Source organism: Zootoca vivipara, chromosome 8 (assembly GCF_963506605.1).
Source record: "Zootoca vivipara chromosome 8, rZooViv1.1, whole genome shotgun sequence".
Taxonomy (NCBI): Eukaryota; Metazoa; Chordata; class Lepidosauria; order Squamata; family Lacertidae; genus Zootoca; species Zootoca vivipara.
In genome coordinates, this window is record NC_083283.1 from 18,854,062 (window position 1) to 18,881,109 (window position 27,048).

Below are 27,048 nucleotides of genomic sequence, written 5' to 3' on the forward strand. Positions count from 1 at the left end.
TTGAACCCAGGATCTTGAGAATGCAAAGCATGCACTCTGCCATTAAGTCCTTGCCTCATTCTCAAATGCCTGGGCATTTTTATTTTATTTTTTGCTTGGTGCTGACAAGCTTCTCTGGAATGGGCATTCTATATATGAAGTGTCATATTGGAGAAAGCCCTCTCTCTGGTCACCACATACTTGGCTTCAGATGGCAGGGGGTCCTGGACAAGGGTTTCTGACCCAGCTTTCGCAGCCCCTTCTCCCCAGCTTTTGCTCTTGCTATGCTACCAGGAGCTATGCCATAGTTTGGCTTATGTCTGAACCTGGATTCATGGTTTCTCTCTCCAAAGGAAATCATGGGCACTAAGTGCTAAGTCAAGAACAGGACTTCATTACAGCTCATGGTTTGTTTGGCAAGACACAAACCATGAGTCTTGAGTTGGGACATAACACAAGGAAAACCACAACTTTGCTGCTCCTCTGCTATTAAGAGTTAAGTGGCCACAATTTTCTTCCTATGCACCAGCACACAGTGAATGCTCATCTTTAAACCATAGTTAACTGTGCTTTAAAGCAGGGGTTCCCAAAGTAGTTCATGAACCATTAGTGGTCCATGAGTCTCATCCAGATGGTCCGTGGTAGCAACTTTGCAGAGCAGCATGTGTGTGAAGAACAGTGGGTGCAAAGGCTACTCCAGGGACCAGCAAACTTTTTCAGCAGGGGGCCGGTCCACTGTCCCTCAGACCTTGTGGGGGACTATATTTTGTAAAAAAAAATGAACGAATTCCTATGCCCCACAAATAACCCAGAGATACATTTTAAATAAAAGCACACATTCTACTCATGTAAAAACACCAGGTAGGCCCCACAAATAACCCAGAGATGCATTTTAAATAAAAGGACACATTCTACTCATGTAAAAACGTGCTGATTCCTGGACCATCCGCAGGCCAGATTTAGAAGGTGATTGGGCCGTATCCGGCCCCTGGGGCTTAGTTTGGGGACCCCTGCGCTACTCCATCCTTCTTAGAACACAGCAGACTATCCAGAAGGTGAGCAGGATGGGCTTGAAGTGATGGGGAGAGGAGGATCTGCCTTTTTCAGAAGAATAAACCCACAGCTGGCAACAAGATGATGGAAAGTCTCCAGTGCAGAAAAGAGTCTGACAAGCCACTTGAAAAGAGCAGAGAGTCGATACATATTTTGCATCTAGCTCAGCACATTACGATTGCTAAACAACAAAAATAAAAATCATTATTTTCAAGTGGTTATGGGGAGAAGAGTAAAGGTTGGGAACCACTGGTTTAAAATGTGCTTGTAAGTTGTGGCAAGTTTGATCCACAGGATGGCAGTACAATGCAGAGAGTTGCCTTGGCTATCTTTTCTAAAGCTTTCTGCTGAAAGATGGTGGTGAGAGAAGATATATATATTGAGAGAGAAAGTTTATATATTGGTATCTTGGTGCACAATGAATAGCCCAGAGGCTATAGAAGACCACCCAGGTGCTTACACCTGTTACTGGCAGGTCACCTGATTGATACTTTCTAAGGAGAGGAGTTGTGGCAGTTTATATAGATTGCAGATATAGCCCAAAGTTAGCCCTGTTCAGGAGACAGAGAGTGGTATGAAACTATTCACACACCAAGGCCAATGGCAGGTGAGAGTATGAAGTACAGCAGTCACTGCCCTAGTCCCATAAACCTAGTGACCTTTATGGGCTCACTGTTGAATCTGACTTGAAGAGTAAGCTTGGGATAACCAGAATAACTGAGGCTACTGTACTTGGGTAGAGGAAATATGCTCCAACAGAGCTGTGTGTATGAGTGGTGTAGAATTACTTTTTTAAATATAGTGTCTTCTCTCTTTAACTTTTTTCCTTCTCTAGTGTTAAGTGTATGAACCTTGGATTTGTGTGCTTTCCCACATGCAGCTTCAAGGAAGATGTTGGAAGCATCTGCTTCTGTTTTCAACTCATGGTTTGTTTTGTGCAGTCTAGGAACTGCATTTAGTAAACTGTAGTTTATTAAAACAAGTCGGAATCATTAACCATTATTTAAGTTGTCTAGTTTCAAAAATAATAGATAACACTAACCACACTTTGTCTAATGTTGGCAACAACCTGTGGTTAGTTGGACGCTGAAACAAAGGCTTCCATCTCCTTGTGGCCATGCTGGAGGACATGAGCCCATGGCTTATGAATGTAACACAAAGCCATGATTTACCGGTAGCATTCCTGAAAAGATGGCCATTCAGTTACTGATGGTGATGATCACACAATATGCAGTTTTCTTGTATTTCAGCTAGCAGTTCACCAAAAGTTATACATAAATTTGGTATTAGGAAACAGGAACTGACAGCCTAGAACACTAGCAGTGGAAGCTTCACTGTTCCTGTGTGTGTGTGTGTTTGTCCATAATGATTGCAAACCTCATGAAAATATTATGCGAAACGACATGGTCATAGCGCTTTGAAGGTCTGTCAGGCTCGATTATGGCTCTGTTGCCACTTTCCATGTTTATGGGACACCAAACAAGTGGAAGCTTTGATGATAATAGGGAAAAGAACCTAAACCCTTTTACAAAGTTGTCTCTTCCATATGTACAACTTACAGTAAGCTAGAGGCAGCAGGTGGCACTCTGGGGTTGTTGTTGTATCATATCTGCTTCACCGTAAAAACATCTGAATTCAGTAAGTCAGAGACTTAAAGGACAATTCTATTTTTCAATGAAGTTTTGTTGTTGTTTAGTCGTTTAGTCGTGTCCGACTCTTCGTGACCCCATGGACCATAGCACGCCAGGCACTCCTGTCTTCCACTGCCTCCCGCAGTTTGGTCAAACTCATGTTCGTAGCTTCGAGAACACTGTCCAACCATCTTGTCCTCTGTCGTCCCCTTCTCCTAGTGCCCTCAATCTTTCCCAACATCAGGGTCTTTTCCAAGGATTCTTCTCTTCTCATGAGGTGGCCAAAGTATTGGAGCCTGAGCTTCACGATCTGTCCTTCCAGGGAGCACTCAGGGCTGATTTCCTTAAGAATGGATAGGTTTGATCTTCTTGCAGTCCATGGGACTCTCAAGAGTCTCCTCCAGCACCATGAAGTTATCAATGAAGTTACCATTTTGAATTACAGGTCCCAAAGATGATTATCTATTAAATGTAACTTGAGATTTTTGTCTTAAATGGATGCGGGATCTTACATTTTCTGGGTTTGTGTTTTGTTTTTCAGCGGTAGCAGAAGTCAAACTTCGGGATGATCAGTATACCCTGGATCACATGCGTGCCTTTGGCATGTACAATTATCTACACCTGGATCCCTGGTACCAAGATGATGTTTATTATGTTGATCAACTTGGAAGAGTCATGAATTTAAGCATTACTCTGGTAAGGATGCCATGGGGGGGGGGGGGAGTTAAGTTAATCGTCTCAAACAGAAGTCCATTGATTTCACTGGTTCTTCTTTGAGTATGACTTAGTCAGATGCCACCAAGTAAATACTAGTATTCATAATATGAACATACTTTTAAACATATTTTTTTCAGAAACTTATGCTTGAATATCATTAAACATCTTTGTGTTTATGATTTGTACTTAAAAGAGATCAGACACTATAGAACTGAATCTATCTATATCTATCTATAGATATAGATATAGATATTAAATGCACTTTTGACTTTAAATATAGGCATTTCTCAATTCCATTAATTGTGTGATCCAGTAAAGATTACACATTCTCCAATAATATTGGTCTTTCACTATTCATTGCTGTTAATTAAGCTACCCAACACATTTGCACGATATTAACTGCACTGTATTTCATCTTGGGCAGTCAAGTATTGCACTCACAGGGTTATGCACTGTTTAATTATGTCTATTCAGTTAAATTTGTTGCACAAACCAATACTTTGCACGTTTCTTTTTTCAAATTTGAAGTTAGAACTGAAGCTGCAGGCTTACTAATTGCTTAGATGGGGTTGTGTGACACTCTTGCCATCTCTAATGTCTGTTCAAACAGTCTCGAAAGGCAAATGTACGACATGTGCTTCCATCTAATAATCACCTTCTGCTTAGGTTTCTGCATACTGAAATGATTACGCTTCCAGAAGCTTTATTTGTGATCCCTTCCAGAGCCGACACACACACTTATTGTGAAATATCCCGATTCTTCTCAAAGGCAGTGAATGGTTTAGGTTTCACAAAGAAAGGCAGGCCTCTGTAGCTATCCCTCGCCAAGCTTGGAAGGCAGTTGTCTGGAATGCAGAACACCTTTGCAGAAAGTGCTGCCATTGTTTATAAAGATCTGAGGACAACATACTATTAGGAAAGAGGCAGGATTATTGGGCAGACATGGTGGATGGGAACAGAGAAACTAAGGAGACATGGCCAAAAACAGAATACGTAGTAGGCTGTTAGGATGGATGGAGGAGGCAGAGGTTAGTGGAAAGCTGTGCGGAACAGCAGGGAAACTCGAGCAACGGGTTTGGGATAATGCAATTGACAGAAAATGGGCAAGCAAAGGTATTCTGTAGGTCAATGGGACAATGGGGAAGCAAGGTTAAAGAGGCAGTGGAATGAAGGTTGCTGAACTTCCTGCTTGAGCGAACCAGTCAGCAGAATATTTGACTACAGTCTGTTGAATAATATTGCAACAGTACTGTATAACTTTCAAAATAGTGTGGTTAAGAAGTAAGACAAAGATGGAAATAATTGTTTCCACCCTTAAGGATTGTGAGAGATGGATAATATGCTTCTGTGACTTGTTTGCTGAGAAATGTGCCCCTGCCTCAATAAATAATTGAGGAAACAAACAAGTCACACTTCTTACTCAGAATTTGTTATAGAAATGTACAGAGAAGTATAAAACATGATGTTTCTCTGAACCTTTTGGAAGTATTTTTTTTTTAAAAAAGGATTGCTGTAAAAACAGTTTTCACACACACAAAAATCTCTCTCCACTCTGAAAGCAAAGTTATTTATTTTCCTTCCCTTCCAAATAATTAGCTGGTCATGATGGGATGAGCTTTCCCTTCCTCATTTCTGCCATATACTTGGAAATTGCAGCTCTGGGTGAGGTGCTGCCCCAGAGTTATCTGCAAACTGTTTCCAGCAAGCAGGTCATGGTGTCATTCTGAGTGGGTATGTGCCAGAAACATTGTGTTCATACTAAATGCTAACTATTGAAGAGCTGTTACCTTGGAGACCATGATGTGGAAAGACTTTTTTGGTCCCTGAAAAATGGAATCTGACTTCAAGAGAGAACTTGATATTTAGGCGAGAGTGTAGGTTGTCTGGGAACAAATCGTCTTAGTCCCATCTGTAACAGAGAGGGCATCTTAAGCATCTAGTTTTATCATTCATGTCCAAGAACATTAGGAGCTAAGCCAGGCATCCCCAAACTGTGGCCCTCCAGATGTTTTGGCCTACAACTCCCATGATCCCTAGCTAAGAGGACCGGTGGTCAGGGATGATGGGAATTGTAGTCCAAAACATCTGGAGGGCCGAAGTTTGGGGATGCCTGAGCTCTAAGCCTATGCAGCCTATTTTTCCAGTCCATTTCCAGGTGCAGTACAAGGTGCTTTCTTGTTTAGTCGTGTCCGGCCCTCTGCCTGAGTTGTTGTTGTTTAGTCGTTTAGTCATGTCTGACTCTTCGTGACCCCATGGACCATAGCACGCCAGGCACTCCTGTCTGCCACTGCCTCCTGCAGCTTGGTCAGACTCACATTCGTAGCTTCGAGAACACTGTCCAGCCATCTCGTCCTCTGTCGTCCCCTTCTCCTTGTGCCCTCCATCTTTCCCAACTTCAGGGTCTTTTCCAGGGAGACTTCTCTTCTCATGAGGTGGCCAAAGTATTGGAGCCTCGGCTTCACGATCTGTCCTTCCAGTGAGCACTCAGGGCTGATTTCCTTCAGAATGAATAGCTCTCACTTCCATACATCACTCCTGGGAAAACCATAGCTTTAACTATACGGACCTTTGTTGGCAAGGTCATGTCTCTGCTTTTTAAGATGCTGTCTAGGTTTGTCATTGCTTCTCTCGCGTGTGTCATTTCCTTCTAAGGCAGGTAGTAGTGTGCAAGAGAGCTTTCGCTGGTTGCTCCAATATGTGGAAATCCCTGCCTCACTGGGTTACATTAGTTTACCCATCATTTTGTGTTGCACTGGCAATTCAAAACATTCATTTTTGAATGCAAGCCTTCGATTCCGTTGTGCTTATAATGTGTTGAGTCTGAGTGCTGTTCTGTATATTCCTGGGGTTGCTGCAGTTTTTTGTTTGATTTGCTCCATGCTTGCATTACTGTTCTGAGCCACTTTGAGCAATCCCTTTGTGTACGTGTGGGAAAGCAGGGTATGTATTTTTAAAATAATATTAACTCACAAAACTGAATACACACACACACACACACACACACTGCATTTTGCTTTGGTAAGAACCTAAGAGCCCTCCTGGATGGATTGAACCAACATCCATCCAGTCTAGCATCCAATTTCTTGCTGTGGTCAGCCAAATACTTCTAGGAAGCAGAGCATGAAGGCAACATCCCTTTTTCTCTTGATGGCTAAAACAGAACTGAAAATGCATATATTGATATTTTTACCATGTTGACATTACAATTTTTAACACTCACTTTTATAGCAAAGCCTGTTTGCTCAAAACTGCATAAAAGCACCTGTTTAAATCTTAGTCTAAACTATGTATCTGAAAAGTGTACTAGAATTGTTTTGGCTTTCTTTGTATACCGTTTAAATGTTGCCTTAGTGCAAACACAATATCATCTTCTATATATGTATACTTTTTTTAATGACTAAGGAAAAAGAGATGCATTCAAACAGTAGAAGTTGAGAGATGAGTAGCCTTGCTTTCCTGGCTTCCAAACATTGCAGATGCTTCTGATAACCAAGAGAGGCAAGGCAGCAGGCAGGTTGGAATGTGCAGTGGCACAACATTGGATTGACTCTGCCACTGCCCCCACACCGCACTGCATCCCCGCCGCTTTGCCTCTCTCCGTCTTGGTTACTGGCAGCAGTGTCCACTGGGAAGCCACACAAGTATTGCCACTCCCACACGGTGCTAACCCATACTGCATTCAAAGATTAGTAGTGTTGCTAACTGTAACAAAAGAAGTCAACCTCCTTCCAGTAAAAATGTTTTCTCTAAGCATGCTATCTTCAGATTCATCTTGTTTTGAGATATTTATAAACTGACTCTCATTTTAACAGTAAAAGCACACAAGGTTTTAGTTACAAGGCTTGCAAAAAGAAAAAGTAGAAGATAATACTAAACTCTTCCCTAACTCCCTAAACTGAATAGCTACGCACCAGATGTTACTCAGCGTATTTGTAGCTTTCAAGCTGGCATGACCTCTTAACCCTCTGCCAAAAGATATATATTGTGCAAAGGACAAACAGTTGCATTCAGAATGTGGTTCAGTGGTAAGAGTGCATGCAAATTCAATCTTGGCATCTCTGTGTAGGATTGGGACAGATCCCTGCCTGAAACCCTGGAGAACTGCTGCCAGTCAGTGCAGTCAATCCTGAGCGAAATGGAGCAGTGGAATGGCATGGTATAAAGCAGGCATCCCCAAACTGTGGCCCTCCAGATGTTTTGGCCTACAACTCCCATGATCCCTAGCTAGCAGAATCAGTGGTCGGGGAAGATGGGAATTGTAGTCCAAAACATCTGGAGGGCCGAAGTTTGGGGATGCCTGGTATAAAGCAACTTCCTTTGTTCCCAAAGGAATTGCCCCATAGACAGTAATTTGCAGGCTGGCTTTGTTCCATGGGCTGCCAGTTGCCAACCTGCTTCTAATCAAGGGAAGCTGAAGCCTTTTCACGATTTATCAGATAACTGCAGTCTGGATCTTTTTCATTCTTTTCTTCATGTATTTATTAAGTGTATAATTTATTAAGTGTATAATTTATGTAACTTGTTAAGTCATAAAAACAGTGATTCATAATAGCAGGAATGGTTTAATAACACTAGTAAATTAATAAAATTCTATGTAATGGCAATTGGTAAGCAACTGTCAATTTTCACACCATATATATATATATATATATATATATATATATATATATATATATATATAGGATACATATTATTAGAATAAAAAGGCAATTGTACCAACCAAGCAATATCCCATTCCCCCCCCCCAGCCATTGCAAAATTGTTGGAAATTGTGAAATTAGTATTACATGGCAATACTAATGCATGTAATTGCAAGTAAGTTACTTATCTCTAGAACTGTTGCTTCTATCATAACCTTTATGTAATCCAACAAAATCATATTTGGGGCCAGAAGAATATTATACATGGACATATTTGAGTATCATTTAACACCCCTTCCAGAAATGGCACTTTCATGTGTGTGCCATGAGAAAATGTGCATGAAATATGCCTTGTGTTACCTTTCCAACATTTCTCTGTCATATTTGGATATATCTATCTCTTTAAACCAACACAGAGTCAAATAACACTGAAACTTTTTTTATGTGATTAACTGGATCTTCAAAATTATTATTGTCATGTATCAGCTGTAGGTTCTTCTTAATATTCACTCTCCTGGTATGAATTTCTCTAGGGCTCAATTTATATGTCATCCTTCTAATAAGGGGATGGTGGCAGTTTGTTATCCTGAGATAAGGATGAGGTGTCTCTTCCCCTTGTATTCCAAACTATTTGCTGATAAAATATGTGAACTTGCATTCATGTTAGTCCAAAAGCAAACATTTCCCAGCAACATTTGTTCATCAAGGTGTGATTGTCGTTCGTCTAAGTTCAACTCTGTTCTTGTTTCCTACTTACAGGACACTGCCTTAAAAAAGCCCAGAGAAGTATTCAGGCTTCCTGCAGACTTGATAGCTTGTGATAATCGCCTTTGTGCATCTATACACTTCACATCTTCTACCTGGGTTACGCTTTCAGATGGAACAGGAAGGCTGTATCTGATTCGAACAGGAAAACGTGGTGATGGCTCATGTGAAAAGTGGGAAGTAAGTATTGTAAAGCTTAGCTTTTCTATTTCCAGATGGTTGAATATGCTTAAGCAAAGCTATAAGTTACTGCATCCTGCTCTTCCTGTGTAAACCAGCTCTTTCCCCTTTTATTGCATCTTGAAGGTCTTCTGATCTCCAGAACCTTAACTTGGGTCATCCTTCATTTGTGCAAAAACACTTGCCAATCAGGGTTATATGGTATCCAAGCCATGCTACCTTACTTAACATGTACAAGAGCAGTCTAGGAAACCCTACCAGCTGGAGATGAGAATGTATGGCAGAGAAGGTGAATTTTGACTGTAGAACAGGGAATGGCACAAAAGACACTGAGACAGTACAGTGGTACCTCTGGTTGCGAATGCCTCTGGTTGTGCATGCCTCTGGTTGCGCACGCTGCAAGTTCCCGAGCGAGCTCCGGTAACCCAGAAGTAGGTGCTCCCGGTTGCAAACTTTGCCCCGGGATGTGAGCAGAAATCGCACGCCAGACTCTGGCGTGCATAGCAGAAGGCACACTTTTGCTAATAGCGCTTCATGTTACAAGTGGTTTCCAGTTATGAACGGACCTCCAGAATGGATTCAGTTCATAACCAGAGGTACCACTGTATGAGAGAGTGAGAAACGTCTTGCAGGATTGGTTGAAAAGTTCAGTATTCGGTTTTAAATAGTTGCCACCCAGGGATCTCTGTGAAGCTTACAAGCAGGCATGAAGGCAGCAGGTACCCATTGGGGTGCCATCCTAGTTTCTGATACTTGGGTATACTTTCTCCAAATGTGGTAGTGTCATTTGGTCAGGCATCTTGGAGGAAGTTTTTTTTTTTAAAGGTTTTATTCCAAGCCTCAGAGAAAAGTGATCCCCCTGATCTTGTACTGAGCCTCAGTAAAGCTCAGAAAGCAGTGAGATGTAGGCAAGCAGGGACAAAACATTTTCACTCAGCATGTCCCAAGCTTGGAAGCACAGGGGAGGGTGGGGCTCACCTCTACAGTCTTGTTGGACTTTAGGTAAGCACTTCGAATACCTCTAGTTGGGGTTGTCATATTATAATCAGGACCCCGTAGGATAGATGGCCAGCACACCTTTTGACTGGCTACCAAAGCCAGCCAAATTTTCTGTACCCGTGCATTTTGTTGCCATGTTGTATGTGTAGCCTGGGTTCCAACTGCACGTCTGGATAGCACATCCAGAAAGCAATCGAAGTTACTCAGATGAATCTCTCCTGCTGATAGTTCTTAAGTGAATTTGAAAACAAATGTAGAAATGCCAAATGTTGAAGTTATGGTCTTCTAAATGTCTGAAGCTGCTTCATTCTGAGTCATTCTGTCAGGTCTGTTTACCGTGATTACCGTACCTGTTTAAGGCCTTTCTAGGCTCTGCAGCCTGAGCTTATGGGGCAGGCATCCCCAAACGTGGCCCTCCAGCTGTTTTGGGACTACAATTCCCATCATCCCTGACCACTGGTTCTGTTAGCTAGAGATGATGAGAGTTGCAGTCCCAAAACAGCTGGAGGGCCAAGTTTGGGGATGCCTGTTATGGGGACTCGGCTAGGCCCTGCCTATGACACACTAGTCCTGTGTTGTACTCTATGGCTTCTCCCATTACATTCAGTGTTATGGAGTCAAGGTAATTATAGTAAAAGTACATTTGAAGTGAAGTCAAGCAAATATAAGCACATTAAGTGAAAAGGCGTATGAGAAGTATGCATCTTTCTAAAGTGTCTCGTGGGGATGTTGCTGCCTTTCGAAGTGTGCCTTTCATAGTCTCTCTGTGATTTTGTTGATACTTGAAATGTGAAATTTGATTTTGTTTGCAAGTCATACAAAATCATCTGCAACCACAATTCATCAGGAGAGTTAAGTATTCATATAAACAGTGGAAGAAATTTGTGAATTCCATATTAACATTAATAGTGTTTAGATGGGCACTAATCCTAGCTTTATACAATAAGTGGTTTCATTGAGCATTGAAGAATCCACTTTGCTTGCCTTATTTCCCAGCATCCTAAATTGACTATCTGAACTGTTTTTGAGAGAGAATAATGCAGCATAGAGATTGTTTCTCCCCCTTGCTTCCTGGCAAAAGACACAATAGTAGCAGAACATGTGATCTGTGCCTTGCTATGAGGGTTAAAAACACTTTGCATATGTTGGTTCATTAACAACAACACTACTGTAGTCAAGTCATTATTGAACCCGTTTTGAAAATGGAGGGGTTGAAACGTAAATTAAATGGTGATGTACATAAACCCACCTACTTACACATACGTATCAGAAACATATCTTACTGAGCAGGTGAAATGCTTTGAAAGAATACCCAGCACTAAAGCTACCCAGTCATCAGTAATCTGATAACACAAGGAGCCAATAGTGACCCACCTGGTCATAAAGAGCAGCAACTTCCAACTGGCTTCACTGTCTGGGCAATCAGTATTTCAGACATGGAGTGAGCCTCTCTCAGATAATCCATCCCCATTTCCCTTCAGGTCACCCAACTCTGACAGCAGCTGGTAACCAATAATAAAACGTTATGCATATTAATTTCAGAATCATGTCTGGGGTAACTGCAGTAGGCAGAGGTTGTATGACTTTTGCCTTGTTCATTTTTAATAATAAAAAAACCAATTCCTGGTTCTAAGATAATCACACAGCTAGGGTATGATATCTGTACATCGTATAGAATGTATGTGACACAAAAACGTATATTCAGACTGCATGGTCTGAAATCTCTTTCAGTGCACAGGATATCTAAGTTATTAATGCTGCTTATAGCCGGGGACTGTTTAAAGAGAAAGTTGATGGAAGGCGACATGCTTGTAATGCTTTTTCAACTTAATGTCATATATCTTCACTGTAAAGCCTTACTTATCTAGATGTACTTTATGCTGTGGGGAAAAGCTTGCTAGTTTGCAAACCAAGCTCATGCTGATTTTTCAGATGAAAGAGTAATAATCTGTTTCCTGTGAACAGATGTTAAAAAAAAGCAAAGTTGTCCTAAGCAAGTGCATATCCAAATTTTCAAGCATTGGTATAACTTGAATTTTATTTCCGTGTCAGTTTACAACAAACAATAAAACGGGGGGGGGGGGTTAAATACAAAATCTACAGTAGGAAAATACAGATACTGAAACCTAGGTAACAATGGTTGAAAATGCTTATTTATTTACTGTATTTATTAAAACATTTATATGAGAAGTCAGCAACTTTCTTCTCTGCTTGCTCCCTGATGCTCAAAAACTGCTCACTGAATACACCGGTGCTTACTGGTAACAGAGCATGATTGCAGCCAATCTTTCTACTCATTATTATGTTTTTACTTTTGACTAAACTTGATGGCAACTCATAACCCTTCTTCAAAACCCATTTCCTTCTAATTATGGGGCTTAAAATGCAGAATCGTTATCAAGTCTGATTTTTTTCAGACTGTACATTGCCCACACATTTAGTGGAAATGATCTATTTTCCAGGGGTGGTGTGAATGTCAGATTCATAAGCACCAGAATCAAATTATTTATATGCATGAAACAAGTAAAAATGGGAAGAAAAATCTATGCTTGAAATGAAAATGATGCTATGCTTTCAGCTAGTTTTTAAACCTCTCAAGTAATAACACTCCCAGTGCCAACAAAGTTGGATGGATGTCTTGGAAAAATGAGTGTTGTGTGTGCCTCGTCAACATTTTCCAAAAGGTAATAACTCTTCTGAAACCAGGTACTATAGCAGAGATGCCACCAAAACCCAACATTCCTGCGTCATCTTCTCCCCCACCCCACTCTGCACTGTATTCTTGTCTCATCCTTGAGTTATCTGCTTGATCTGAAACATGCATTGTGCATTCAGAAGGCATGACACAGTAGCATTCACAAAGTCCATCTCTTCTCAGATACTATTCAACGAAGAATTCGGGAGTCCCTTTGTTATAGTCCACAGCATCTCCTTTCTGCAATCTGATGCTCATTCAGTGGGCGTACTACTCCTTCGCGTAGAAAAAGATGAATTGGATGTACAAGGCAGTGGCTTCCATGTTTCCTTGGAATGGGTCACAATTACAAAAACAACCAAGGAGAGTAAGTATTTTACATGCCGTTGCTTTCCTTGTGTCTGAAAAAGAGACTCGTACTCCTTATATGTTTAGGAAGTTGCCATTCCAATGGCTCGGGGTAGCTGGAAATAATTTTGTCATCTTTTTGATAGTTGAGTGAAGGATCTGAATCTGAAGTCATTTGGGGGACTGTTGGATCCCTGAGAGTAAAATAGTCACCAAGGAAGGCAACAAGCATATTATACTGTAAATCAAATTTAAATCAATGGGGCTGACTTCTAAGTCAATGGGTCTCTAGGTAATGTGGCTGCTGTGTGCACCCATTAGTATTTTCCATAATGAAAACCCAAGCTTGCAACCGGGGTGTGTACACATGGAGCTAGAACCAGACCTTAAGGGCAGGTGTAGGGATGCTGTCCAAACAGCACCTTTGCAACTTCTCCTCTTTCCCCTGGAATCATTATGAGATACTAATTGCAACTCAGTTGTCAGACCACCGATCCTTCTGTAGTCCAAACAGCAGCATCTGTACACAAGAGCTGGTATCAGCAGGCTGCGGAGGGGGAACTCACATTTTGCACAGAAGACAAACAAGTCTCTAAAAGGGAAAGCACTTTTATTTATTTTTAAGGTATTTTCAGACCACCTTTTAGGCCCAAACGCTTAGCTTCTAACATGCACTGGGAGGGGACCCCAAAAACAGCCTAGTGAGGACCGAGCCTTCTTAGAAGGCATTGAATGCAAGTTTACTAGAGCGAAAGTTAATGGAATAGAGGGTTTACGGAAGGAGAAGGAATGGCATGGAGCATCCTGAAGAGGAGAACTCCACATGGCATTTTGTAATACCAAATCTGTGATTTGATATTGTCACAGGACAACATTTGCCTTTTCACTTAGTTGGCTGTCCCTTTGCAGGACTTGGGATAGTTGTGGTATGATGATGTTTTACCAATACTATTGTTCCCACCATCAAAATACATTGTACCCTGCCTCTTTGTTAAGTATTCTGGAGGTGGCTAACAACATACAAAAAAAAAAAATTCCGATGCCCACAGTAAAACCATTGTGATATTGCTCTTTCCTGCTGGTACCGCTCTTCCTTCAAAAGTATTTTTCACTGCAGTGCCACTCTTTCATATAGACAAACGGCTCCTGTGCATCCCACATGTAGGCTAAGCAGTAAGAAGATCAAGGCAGTATTAAGTTCTCTTTCCCCTCCCCAGCCGATCAGTACAGAAACACCCCAGTGCCCTCAGGCACCAGTCATGGCTGGCTGGAACAGAAACTCCATGTTACCTTGGAGCCATCTTTTAGAATAGCTTACCTGCTGGTGCAGAGAACCTTGTGGTAAATATTAATATGGCCTTTTTTTGCATTCCTGTGTTCAACAGATCCTGCTGCCTTCTTTTTTTTATTAAAGATTTTCTTGATTTACAGAAATATATGCAACGTCTCTTGTAACATTTTTACAAATCAGTTTCATGTGCTGAGACATTGGGAAGAAAGAGGGGGATAGAAGTAGATAGGTGGGGTCAGGTGACGATGTTTCTGTTTTACTTAATATATGTGGGGGGGGGGGTTGTCAGCCTCGCTTGTGCAGGTTCTCTGTTGTTCCCTTGTGTTCCTTTGGTGGTGAGAGAGGTTGGGGTTGGCCTAGGATATGGTTGTTCATTTGTGGTTGGCTGTAGTGGTCTTTGTTTTCATGTGTGAGCGGAGTGGGTTGGTGTTTTGGATCAGGTTAGCCATATTGATTTGTATGCTGTTGGTGGATTTTTGTCATTGTCTTGTTGGGCTGCGTATGTGATAAAGGGGAGCCATGCCGGGGTGAAGTCGTCTTCCTCTATTTGTCCCCATGTCAGTTTCAGCTTATTGGTTAATTTTTCTAGTAGGGCTGTTTCCCATACTATTTGATACCATTGGTCCATGCTTACTCCTGACAGGTCTTTCCAGTGTCTGGTTTCTCTGCAACCAGAAGCACCTGCTTGTAGCGGTTATTGGTATCTAATGTTATGCATTTCCTAAGGTCTTTCCAACACAGTACTGGTGGTTACTTTAAAAACAAAAAGTCATTGGGGCTGGGTTTTAGTTACAAACCACAAAAGAGCAAATGTAGGAAAGAAAAGGCTAATGAAATATCTAGAAGACCAATAGAGAATTGTCTCTTTTAGAGCAGCAAAATGAATTTGTATTGTCATCAGCCTGGATATGTATTATGTAGCTGCTTCAGATGAATGAAACGGGTTGCTGAAAAGTGCTGTATTTATTTAAGTGTACATATGTATTTAAGGAAAAAACGATTCTTAGAATAATACTGTATCAGGGTTTTCACTGTTTTCTGAAATATGCTTATTTTTCAGGTAAGCCTCTGTGTGGGGCTACCCAATTTTACAAGCTATGTCTGACATAAATGGAAACAACTAGATGGGTGGGGTGGGTTTTCATACGTGCAGCCAGAATCCAAGGGAAGCCCAGTGTACCCTGGCATTTCTGTGCAACAACAGAGGAGTGAGATGCTAGTTATTAGAGGGGACATCTTATGAACAAAACAGGCTACTACATTAGGTTAAGACAAAGCGGAAACGGGGTCATTCTAGGGACATATTCTTCTGTAAGGCTATACAGAGGGGGCAAATCCTTAACAACTAGCAAAGCTCTCTATTTGCAATAAAAAGAATATTAGCAAGGATGCCTCAGAGGATGTGGGAAGTCGGTAGAAGAGGCTTAGGACATACTTCCATATAGGTTTCATTCCGAATATGGCAGGAGGAAGCTCAGCATATGGAAACAAAGAAATGGTCTCATCAAACTCTCCAAATTGGCTGCAGATTTAATTGTCTTTGGAGAGAGTCAAGTAATGAGAGCAGAGCCAAGTGTACCCAGGAAGCCTTAAAAGCAGCATGAATCCTCCAAGAATGGGGTCAGAAATGGTTTCTGGAGACCATTTGCCTACAAATAGTCTTCATTACAGTCATGCAGGTGAGAGTCAACAATACTATGCTAGAAGACTTGTCGAAGAGCATAAACTTTGGAGATGTTTGTGCTTGTTTGAGTTCTTTCTCACACTGTTACCCCATGACCCTGCAATCAGATAGAATTGACATTTTTCAAGTAGTGCTTTTTGGGTTACCTTGCAGTCTGTCATTCCAGGAATATTGAAAGCCTGCTAGATTGAAAAGCCTGCAGACACCTATCTCAGCATTGCTGCATTGACTTTTTGTATGTTCAAGATCTTCCAACTGAGGAATGTGTCAATTTTTTGTTAAAGTCAACCAACCATCACGTTGGATTTTTGTCCTTTAAAAACTGGGATATGCAGGATAGGGGGGTGTCAGCACATTCAAAGGAATTGTTTCTCTTTTGATCAGGTGATCATGCGTATGAAATCTCCAAGCGTCGAGTTCTTCAAGGAAAGTCAGTTCCACATTATGCAGCTATAGAGCCAAGTGGTGATGGCCTGATGGTTATTTCGTACAAGCCCTATGCTCTCACACAGAATGGTGAGGATAAGCATGACAAAAGTGAAAAGGAGAAAGCAGAGGAAAACAAAAAAGGTAACCTTGCATTCCTGACAATAGGTTAGACAACTAGCTCATTATTTATTACTGCTTTATAAATTTCTATCTCACCTTTCAGGGCACACTAGGAAACAAAGCATGGTCTTGGAGCTTATATTTGTGTTAGAAATGCAGTGCACTGTACATTCAGTGCAGTCTTAAGTGTTAGTAGTATGGTTTTAAAGCTATCTGTGCAGAAAGCAACCTGTCAGTTCTCCAAATGAGCAAGATGCAGCTTGTTTATTTGGAAGGGTGAATAGCTTGATGACCATTACCTGAGGATTCAGCAGACTTAACAAGTACATGCCTCAAGACAAAAGCTGGTCACCTGCAGGGATTAGGAAAATTATTGCTTCCCCTCTCCACATGCTCAGCATTTCACTTAATTGATTATATGATGCTGCGTTGAAGCAACAGGGAGCGCTTGGTATGTTGGATAGGCAGCATTACAGAGGGTAATCTTAGTGTGATGTTTCTGTTTTATGCAAGGGGTCTCCTCTTAACTTCTGCTTTGTTCTGGCACAGGTTTTCCGTGTTAAGGTAGAAAGATTTGCTCAAAAAACTTCAGAAAAAGAACAGGGATGGGGAGAGAGAGAAACATCCTTTTCTGAAAATTTCCAGGTTTTTTTCTCCCAGGCCTTCACATCTCTACCAGTTCGTAGTCCGACCTTCCAAACCACTATACCACCCTGCCTATCCTTATTGTTGCAGTTCGTCATCAAAGATCCGTTCCTTTTTGTGTTCTTTGTTCGTAGAACCTCTCTACTACTGGCAAGAGACTGAAGATGATTTGACAGTTACTTTTCAGCTACCGGAAGACTTTGCCAAAGAGGACGTTCGAGTCCGCTTTTCTCCAGGCCATCTCAGTGTCGCACTGAAAGATCCCCTCAGCCCTGTATTAGAAGGAACGCTTTTTTCTTCGATTGACCACGAAAGCTCCACGTGGATAGTTAAAGAAAATAATAGGTATTTCTTGCAGTACTGCGTAGTCTGGTGTATGGTGTCTGTATAGCTGAATGCCTAAGTAGCTCAATAGCCCTGGGCACTAAAGTGTGTAATACTGTAATCCTGAGCTGTCTTATTGGGTGTGCTTCCTTTCTTTGCAGGCTGCTTCCTTTTCTTTATGGAAACAGAAACTGGTCACAGTTAGTCATACGTAGATATTTTATAAAGAGAGGCAATGGAATTTGAACAAGGAGGAAGGGCCTTCCACTGTTTCCAGTACATTTGTTGCTTGATAGGAATTACTGATCAATCATATCTTCTCTTTAATGAATGCTTGTGATTTAATACTATTACCTTTTGTGCCTCTAAACAGGCTGCTGCAACAGCAAAGTTAGGGAGCTATATGCAGTTGTTGTTGTTGTTGTTGTTGTTAATTAAATTTGTATACCCGCAGGTCTCAGGGCGGTTCACAAGATAAAATAGCAATATAAAAACACAAAATATATAATAAAAACAAAAGCAACCCAGTAATCCCCCCCTCCCCAACATATTTTAAAAGCACATTGGATGTCAATCAGCCAAAGGCCTGGTTAAAGAGGAACATTTTTGCCTGGTGCCTAAAGGTGTATAATGAAAGCGCCAGGCAAACGTCCCTAGGAAGAGCACTCCCCAAACGGGGAGCCACTGCAGAATATTATTATTAATTATGACACTTTAGAATTCAGCATGTATGTATTCACCATTATAGCAAGATCTATATAGATTTACCTATCTAGAGATCTATATAAATCTAGTGTGTAGTGTTAAATAAAGGAAGAGAGTAACTCAGCACTGGACGCTAATTTAACTGGTTCAGTCCATTTAATGGGAACAAGCATTAAACAAATGTCTTTCATCAGGCCCGTTTCAGTATTGGATTTCTCTGAGAGGGGTTAATTTATTTTAATGAAAGCAGCACTATTTTCATGCCAGAGAGGAAAACTACCGGTATAGACTGAAAATTAAAATGCTTTAGCTCATCTCGGCATGGATAACTGTTGCTTCAGATTTAAGTTTTGAAAATCTATTGTTTCCCAAGAGATTTTTGTTGTTGTTTTAACAGCCTTAATCAATCATTTTATTTGTATGCCAAAGTTAAAACTGTGCTCAATGCCACTTAATGATGTATAAATAATTAAATAACTGCAAACATAACAGAAGTAGTCATAAACAAAACATCAGAAAGTGCACAACCAAACTGAACAATTTCCACATCGATCGTAAGATCCAAAATAAAAGATACACGTTAAACGTTTGATTAGCTATTTGCAGAGAAGGTTAGGAATTCAGTCCAATACCAATGCAAATAGCCCTCTAGTCATACATTTTGTAACTGCATGTGAAGTGAGTGGTGCTTTCTCTTGAACGTTTTGGGATTGGAAAAAGCCTTTTCTAATCATATCACACGTTGATCATGAAAGCGAAAGCTCTTCCCATCTAAATTAACTTGTTGAAAGCAATGGGATTATTTCAATGCTTCTCCTATCCCCATTATCTTTCCTCCAGCTGTCAGTGTTTCGGGTTGATTTGGCTGGCTTTGCTTTCCGCACAGCTAATTAAGACATTTGCGAGGATCATTTTTGACAACAAATGTGTTTCAAGTTTTTCCTCTGATTTAAGTGTTTGAAAACAAAGGCATGGTATGGGCTACATTTGACGCTCTATTTTTAGAAATGGAGATAAGTGCATGCTGATCCAATCTTCCAGATTCCTTTTCTTTTTTCCTCCCGTAAAGCTTCTTAAAATACTGCCTTTGCTTATCGCCCTTTGCTTTTCCACCCCTACCTTCTAATAAGCAAAAAAAGTTTAACAGATATTTCTGTATAGGAAAAGGAGAACTAGAAGGGCCATAGCTTGATTCTGTAGAGCACATGTGTTGTATGCAGCAGGTCCCAGATTCAACCCCTGACACCTCCAAGCCCATCATAGCTTTGAGAACAGCGCACTTAGCCAAGTGGCCTTGGCTGAACTAGAGATCAAAATGAAGTACATATTTGAAACATATCTGCTTCAGACCATGCTCACTGACAAAATCTTTTGCATGCACTTTGGGAAGTCTCTTTTAAAATCAATGGCTGTTTCCAGAGCTTCTTTTGCAGCCGGAACACTCCTCTCCTGAGAAGACCCTCTCTGTGTCATCCCGGTGTTTTTGGGTGAAGACAACAGCTTTGGTAGTCCATCCAAAATAGGTTGGAGTTCCTGCACCTCTCTTTCTAGAAAGAAAGCACTGGCTGCTTCCCAAATAAGCATGGTTGTGATCAGGATGCACACTCCGTTTAGAACAGGGGTCAGCAACCTTTTTCAGCCGTGGGCCGGTCCACTGTCCCTCAGACCATGTGGTGGGCCAGACTATTTTGGGGTGTGTGTGTGTGTGTGTGTGTGTGTGTGTGTGTGTGGAATGAACGAATTCCTATGCCCCACAAATAACCCAGAGATGCATTTTAAATAAAAGGACGCATTCTACTCATGTAAAAACACGCTGATTCCCAGACCATCTGCAGGCCACATTGAGAAGGCGATTGGGCCGCATCCGGCCCACGGGCCTTAGGTTGCCTACCCCTGGTTTAGAACTTGGAAGTACTGTATTGGAAGGATAAGCATGGTATTCATCATTACTCATATTGCAGTGGTTAAGAGTTCTGGCTTGGATGCTAGCATCTGTTCTGCACACAGAACAGAGCTCTCCCTCTGTTGCCCCCCAATAATTAATCCCTGAAGACTGGGGAAGTGCATGGGATGACGCAACACTCTTCTTGCTGCACATATAACTTGGCAGAGGAGCAGGAGTGATGGTCCCAGCAAAAATCAGACACTTCTGTGCACATATTTGCCTCCTACGTGAACAACAGCACCTTAGCACTGAAACAACTTTTTGGTGTGGTTTTTACAAATATATATAATTATAGTGTGGAATATACTTTGACATGGTAGGCATGTTAATTAGTATTATTCTCCATTTTCCAAAAGCTTCCTAGAGCAGGTAACACACCGTACTCAAATCTTTATTGTCCCCAGTTTGACAATGCCTTCTTTTAAAAATAGAAGATGCATACTATGTAAATGTTATCTTTAGACAGTACACTCTCATGGTAAAGAATGAGAGGACAGGAATTATGAACTTCTGGATACTATAGCAGTGGTTTCCCTGCTGTTCCACATGGTAGATGCTTTCCATCAAGGTGGGTTTGACACTTGAACCTGTACTTAGCACTCAGACCTGCAGATCATCTTAGCACAGGCATAGGCAAACTTGGCCCTCCAGATGTTTTGAGACTACAATTCCCATCATCCCTGACCACTGGTCCTGTTAGCTAGGGATGATGGGAGTTGTAGTCCCAAAACATCTGGAGGGTCAAGTTTGCCTATGCCTGTCTTAGCACCTGCTAAGTTACAAATCAGGAAAATGAGAAATGCTAACAGCAGTTATAGTCATACATCTTAAGACAGAGGATTCATAAAATGCTGCAATTAAATGATACCACTTCGGCTCTGCATGTGGAGACCACATGTTTGAAAATGCTTCTGCATTAAAAATCATGCAAACAAAGCAAGTTGGGCCATGCATACGGTATGTATGAATGTAAACTTAATTTGCATCATCTTCCCTTCAAAAAAGAAAAGAGAATGAAGCTGGGTTCGTTCGTTTGTACACACAACGCTTGCAGCACAAATTACCTTCTACATTATATATTTACTAATTTAAGTAAATTCACCTTTCACCACATGGTCACCGGATAGATTACAACTTACCGGAATATACGCATACAATGAGATACAGTGAAAGTACATCCATTTTAATTAAAAACTCGGTTTAAAAAATTGACCTTCCAGGTTCAGATTGTAAGCTGGCACATTTTGTCTCCTGACACAGAGCTGTCCATCTGTATGGCATCTGGAGGTCATTACTTGGCCAATTAAGTTAAAGTAGTATGTTGTTTGAGGCAGGATATTGATGAAGAGCACCCTCAGTGGTAGGCCAAATACTGGTGACCTCTGGCCGCGCTATGTTAATTGATCAGAGTGTCTATGCCTGGTGGTCCTCCTAGGAGTGTACGCTTCACTTTTCTGTGTCTCGATTAATCTTTATTAATGTTAGTGCTTATGGAAGACTTGGGTGTCTGGTGGTATGTACAACTGCATGCTTAAGTAACAGATGTTACACTGCCCTTCAAAACTAATAGCCTTCAGAATATGGCTTCCATTAGTAGCAGATATGTGTTGCTGTATGTTAATAACCAATATATGTTTAGAAACATGCATACAATTGAAATCATAATACAAGAACCTGTTTAAATATGCCTGATGCAATAAAATTAAGTAAGACACCAACCAAGAAACCAATAACCCAGCAACAGCAGCCTATACAAGAAAAGTTTTCAGTTATACGCCAAAGAGAAGAAATGGTTTAGTGACGCTAACTTGTTAGGATACCCTTGTTCAGTGGCATCATCTCTGAATACCAGTTAATGGACGCAAACAGCAAAGGAAGTCTATTGCTTTGGGGCCTGGTAGAATCATCAGGGTGGCCACTAATCGAAACAAGGTGCCTGATTTGATAGCTTGTCTTCATTTCTCATATTTAGTAATTCGTCTGGAACGCAGGTAAAACTAATAAGGGACTGGAAAGGGTTTTTAGTGGGGAGGATCTGAAGGTGTAAGGAATTCAACTTGGGGGCAGTTTGGCAGCTAACTCCGGCTGAGAGAGGTCAATTTGATTATCTGTTTTCATCTTTTTAGATATATCTGAGCATTAGACATTCATTTTTGTCTTGTTTTCATAATTGGTTTGGAATTGCTCCGGAATATCTCAGTAATAGTACTAGCCGTGCCACATCTGTGTCTTACCCATTTGAATTTTTTTCCCCTTCAGTGCAGCTTTCATTGGATAGTTAATGCAATATTTAGAAGAAGAATGACCTTTTAATAATGGGTATGGGGAAGGGAGGAATGAGTGGCTAATCTAAATTATGAATTTATAAAGCCAGAGTGGCTTAGTAATTATTAGCTTGTGATTAAGTGCCAAAGTGAAGTATTAATTCTTCAGCACTAAACAAGTTACTTCCCTGCGAGTTCCACAATATGAATTTATCATGTAAGATTTGGAGTACATTGAGAGAGGCAAACTCCCTAAATGGGAGATTTGTTATGTTTATATGGCTCCTCTTCTTTGCTGAATGCAATCTAGAGAGTATTTCCTCCCCCATTTTTATAAATTAAAAGGCCACTTGCTGCATTGAGCCCTGGATATCAGCAGCTTTGGCAAGGTCCAAGGGGCAGCCATATGGCATTCTGATAGAGGACGGTATAATATCAAGCTAACCTGTACTGTATGTACAATTCAGAAACAGATTGTCAGAGGTTGTTGCGGCTACTCTAGAGTAACGACTCTGCACCTGCTTGTCTTTAAACAATCTTTATTGGTGCGCTCTATGTACAGTGTAACGAGGTGTCAGGAAACATGTCTTCTCAGTCCGATGCAGAATCCGGGACTGCCCCCCTGCGCCCCCTTTTCCAACATAAAAGGCGCGGGACGGACAGTCTCTCCCTTTCCGTCTTTTCGTTAATTCCTGAACCGGGGGCAAAGGTCTGCACTCCATGTTTTCCCTTTCCCCCCTGCTCTCCTCCCTCCGTTCCTGGCTGTGGGGCTCATGCTCTCCCAGGCTTTCAGAGCCCCGGTCCCCTCTTCCTATTTCCTGCCTTGCCTCTGCCGAGTCTCTGCTCTCATGACTACTAGTCGATGAGCTGCTCCTGATGAGAGGGGGGGGGTTCCCTGTACTCCCTTCCTCTTACACAGATCTACAAGTATTGCTGGAAGTAGGAGATCAGGATAGAATGGAGAGAACTGCCATTAACTCTTTTCATTATTTGTGGTTCCAAGTGTCAATTTAAAAGCTTTCCTACAATTTTCTAGCTAGCTAGTACATGAACCTCTTGAAGGTTTCCTGTTAAAGTCAAACTGCTTTGGCATCTTAGGGACAAAAATCATTTTACTGCGGAAGTAATAAAGCCATCATGCATGAATTCCAAATTATCCCATGTAAATCAGGAACCTTGTGCAAGTGGTGCGATGTTGCTCTGCTTTATTTTAGGTGAATCTCCCTTTCACTGCAGCCCACAAAGTTCCCTATCTAGATTTTGATGAAGATTTTGGGGGCATAGGTGGGGGAAGTACATGTGTGTAGGTGGGGGGACGGACAGGGAAAGATAGTATGAGCTCCCTTTCCACTCCTTCCACGCTGGATACTACCTGATACTGATAGTTTTGTCCCACGCATCAAATTTACCAATATTCGTCTCTTTATCTCTTTGCAGCTTGGAGATTTTCCTGATTAAGAAGGAAGTGGGACCTTTATGGCCAGAACTGATCGTTGGTGACTCTCGGGGGGAATATGTCATGGGTCCAGCCAAGAGTGCCGCAATAGCTGAGCGTCTGACGCATCTAACCTCTGATGAAATGGTAAAGTGCAGATCAAAGAGAACTCTTTTGATTCTAAGAGGGAAATCAGTCTCATCAAATTGCAGCAAAATAAAAAAATTCCTTCCAGCAGCACCTTAAAGACCAACTAAGTTTTTTATTTTATTTTGGTATGAGCTTTCGTGTGCATGCACACTTCTTCAGATACACTGAAATAGAAGTCCCCAGACGCTTATATGTAGAGAAAGGGTGGGGAGGGGTATGGGTGATTGACTGACTGATAGCGTCTGGGGACTTCTATTTCAGTGTATCTGAAGAAGTGTGCATGCACACGAAAGTTCATAGCAAAATAAAAAACTTAGTTGGTCTTTAAGGTGCTGCTGGAAGGAGTTTTTTATTTTGTTTCGACTATGTCAGACCAACACGGCTACCAAATTGCAGCAGAATCTTTAAGTCAATCTCACTGAAGCGAGTCCCGTAAGTCAATGTAACTTACTACCTAGCACATATGCAGCTGTGCTAGGACTGCAGCTGCAACAGGGAGCAGGGGGGGAGACACAAGGAGGAGTCACCGCCCCTTTCTGCCTTCTCTCTGCTGTAAAGTGGGGGCCCGCAAGGGCCCTGTGGGAGATTTGGCTTGGGGCATTTCCTAATCTGGGGTAGGGCCCCTTCCTAGCTGGAATCTCTGCCCCTGGTTGCCCAGTGGGACCCTGGACATGCAACACTGGCTAGCACTCATGGTGGGCATTTGTTTAGCAGTTGTGTGGTTTCGTCCTGGAAGCTCTGAACAACTTTTTGGTGGGTTGGGAGGGGTGCCGCTCTCTCTCCTGGGTCTGTCCTTCAGTCCAGTAGGGAGAGATTGTGTGTTTGTGTGTGAGAGAGAGTGAATGTTTGTATGCATGTTCCGTATGTTCATGGGATGTGGCCCTTGAACACCCATCTACTGTTGCCCTTGACGCTTTGAGCAAACCAGGACAAGGTTGCTATGATGAACAGTTAAACTGCTAAAAAACACCAATGCTACATTGAGTTCCCACTCCTTTCCTTCGCGGAAGGTGGGTGGGTGTCATTGTTGTGCTTTTCACCCCGGTCTCCAGTGGCAGATGAACAATGTGGAGTGCTGGTGGGAACACTTGACAGCAGCCATTTGCATAAGTATATGTTACGGCCAAAGCTGGGGAAGCTTTCAGTTTTCAGCAGCACCAACACATTTCTTATCACATCTAGTTCAACCCACAAACGCTTGGTAAAGTGGGGCTCACTTCTGCCTGTGTCTGAATTGGTGATAGGGTGGTATAGTACAGCAATGGATTCTAAGACGTATTTAACTCTGAGAAGCCTGCACTGATTTCACTGTTGAAAGACTCGTGTATAGGCAGGTGGTTGGGCTGTGTGGTGGCTGACCATATTATGGCTCAATTGTTACCTTGATGGTGGTACTTTATTCAGTACAGTGGTACCTCGGTTTATGAACACAACTGGTTCCGGAAGTCTGTTCATAAACTGAAGCGTTCATAAACTGAAGCAAACTTTCCCATTGAAAGTACTGGAAAGTGGATTAATCTGTTCCAGACGGTCCACGGAGTACTTAAACTGAAGCGTTCATAAACTGAAGCAAACTTTCCCATTGAAAGTAATGGAAAGTGGATTAATCCGTTCCAGACGGGTCAGCGGAGTACTCAACCTGAAGCGTACTTAACCCGAAGCATGGGTGTAATTGGTTCCGGAAGTCTGTTCATAAACTGAAGCGTTCATAAACTGAACTTTCCCATGGAAAGTGAATTAATCCGTTCCAGATGGGTTCGCGGCGTTCGTAAACCGAAAATTCGTAAACCAAGGTGTTCATAAACCGAGGTTCCACTGTAGTTTATTTACTTCCTCAAGAGAGAGAGAGAGAGAGAGAGAGAGATGACAACAGTAATTTAAAGCATCCGTTTCCAAGGCTCTAGACTCTGCTATCTCGACGATTAGAATAGTGTCCCAGGGCACCTTTCAAAGGTTAACAAATGCCTTGTGTTGCTAAGCTTTTGTGGGCTGAAGCTCTTTTCAACAGCTTCAGAAGATACTGAGATAGCATGCCTTCCAATATTTCACAGCTGATAAAGGACATTTTTTGTCCAAGATCCTTATTTTCATGCACTACTTGTCCTTCCTCTGTCTGTTCCTCATCCAGGGAGGTACACATAGCTCATCTATGCAACTGAGTCTAGGAAGTACATCGGGAACAGAAATCTGTACATGGTGTTACTTGAACAAGAAAAGCCAACGCCCATGTTTTCAAATCTATTCCTTCTTCACCCACAGGCATGCATATAAAGGGTAGTTTTTTAATAATAATAATAATAAAATCTTTATTTATTTTGACTGAAAGTTTGATAACGTGCTACAAATTCATAGGAAGTGACATTGAGTATGCTTTTTTGTGTAAGATGTATCTTCATATTTGTTATAATGCTTCAACTTAATCTTCTAGGATTCAAAATATTATTGGAAAGAACTGAGATGCTGTAGTGCAGAGGTAGTCAACCTGGTCCCTACTGCCCCCCAGTGGGCATTTCAGGATTCCAGGTGGGCGGTAGGGAGTTCTACGGCACATATTACTGCAGCACTGGTGGGCGGTAAGGAAATTTTACCATCAAGAAAGATGCATTATGGTATATGAGGCCTCTTCGTCTCATAACAGGACTCTCATAAAGAGTTCTGCGGCAGTCCTGTATCTCAGCGACTCATATCTGCTCATATGAGTGCGCAAAGAGCAGAATTTTATTGCTGTACATCAAAGCAGAGCAAAGCGAATCATAATAAAGAAAATAACAACAGTGCGAGGAGCGGATCACATAAACATCCTGTCTGTCTGGGAGACAGAACAAAAAGCAGAAATACAAAAGCACAGAGAATGGAAATGATGTGTCTGAGTTTCCATTCTCACACTTCCAGAAGAATGTAAACACTGTGGATCATCTGAAGAAGTGTGCATGCACACGAAAGCTCATACCAAAATAAAAAACTTAGTTGGTCTTTAAGGTGCTGCTGGAAGGAATTTATTTTATTTTGTTTTGACTACGTCAGACCAACACGGCTACCTACCTGTAAC

The 27,048-nt window shown here is 41.6% G+C and overlaps 1 protein-coding gene across 1 annotated transcript in view; it reads left to right on the plus strand.

Moving 5' to 3' along the window:
* The window catches only part of NUDCD1 (NudC domain containing 1), a 51,638-nt gene that overhangs the window by 4,495 nt on the left and 20,095 nt on the right, over positions 1–27,048 (plus strand). The window contains exons 2-7 of the mRNA XM_035125255.2: positions 3,205–3,359; positions 8,780–8,965; positions 12,843–13,026; positions 16,367–16,552; positions 17,311–17,521; positions 23,852–23,996. Coding sequence (XP_034981146.2) covers positions 3,205–3,359; positions 8,780–8,965; positions 12,843–13,026; positions 16,367–16,552; positions 17,311–17,521; positions 23,852–23,996 — 1,067 coding nt within the window. The remainder of the gene's footprint in view (positions 1–3,204; positions 3,360–8,779; positions 8,966–12,842; positions 13,027–16,366; positions 16,553–17,310; positions 17,522–23,851; positions 23,997–27,048) is intronic.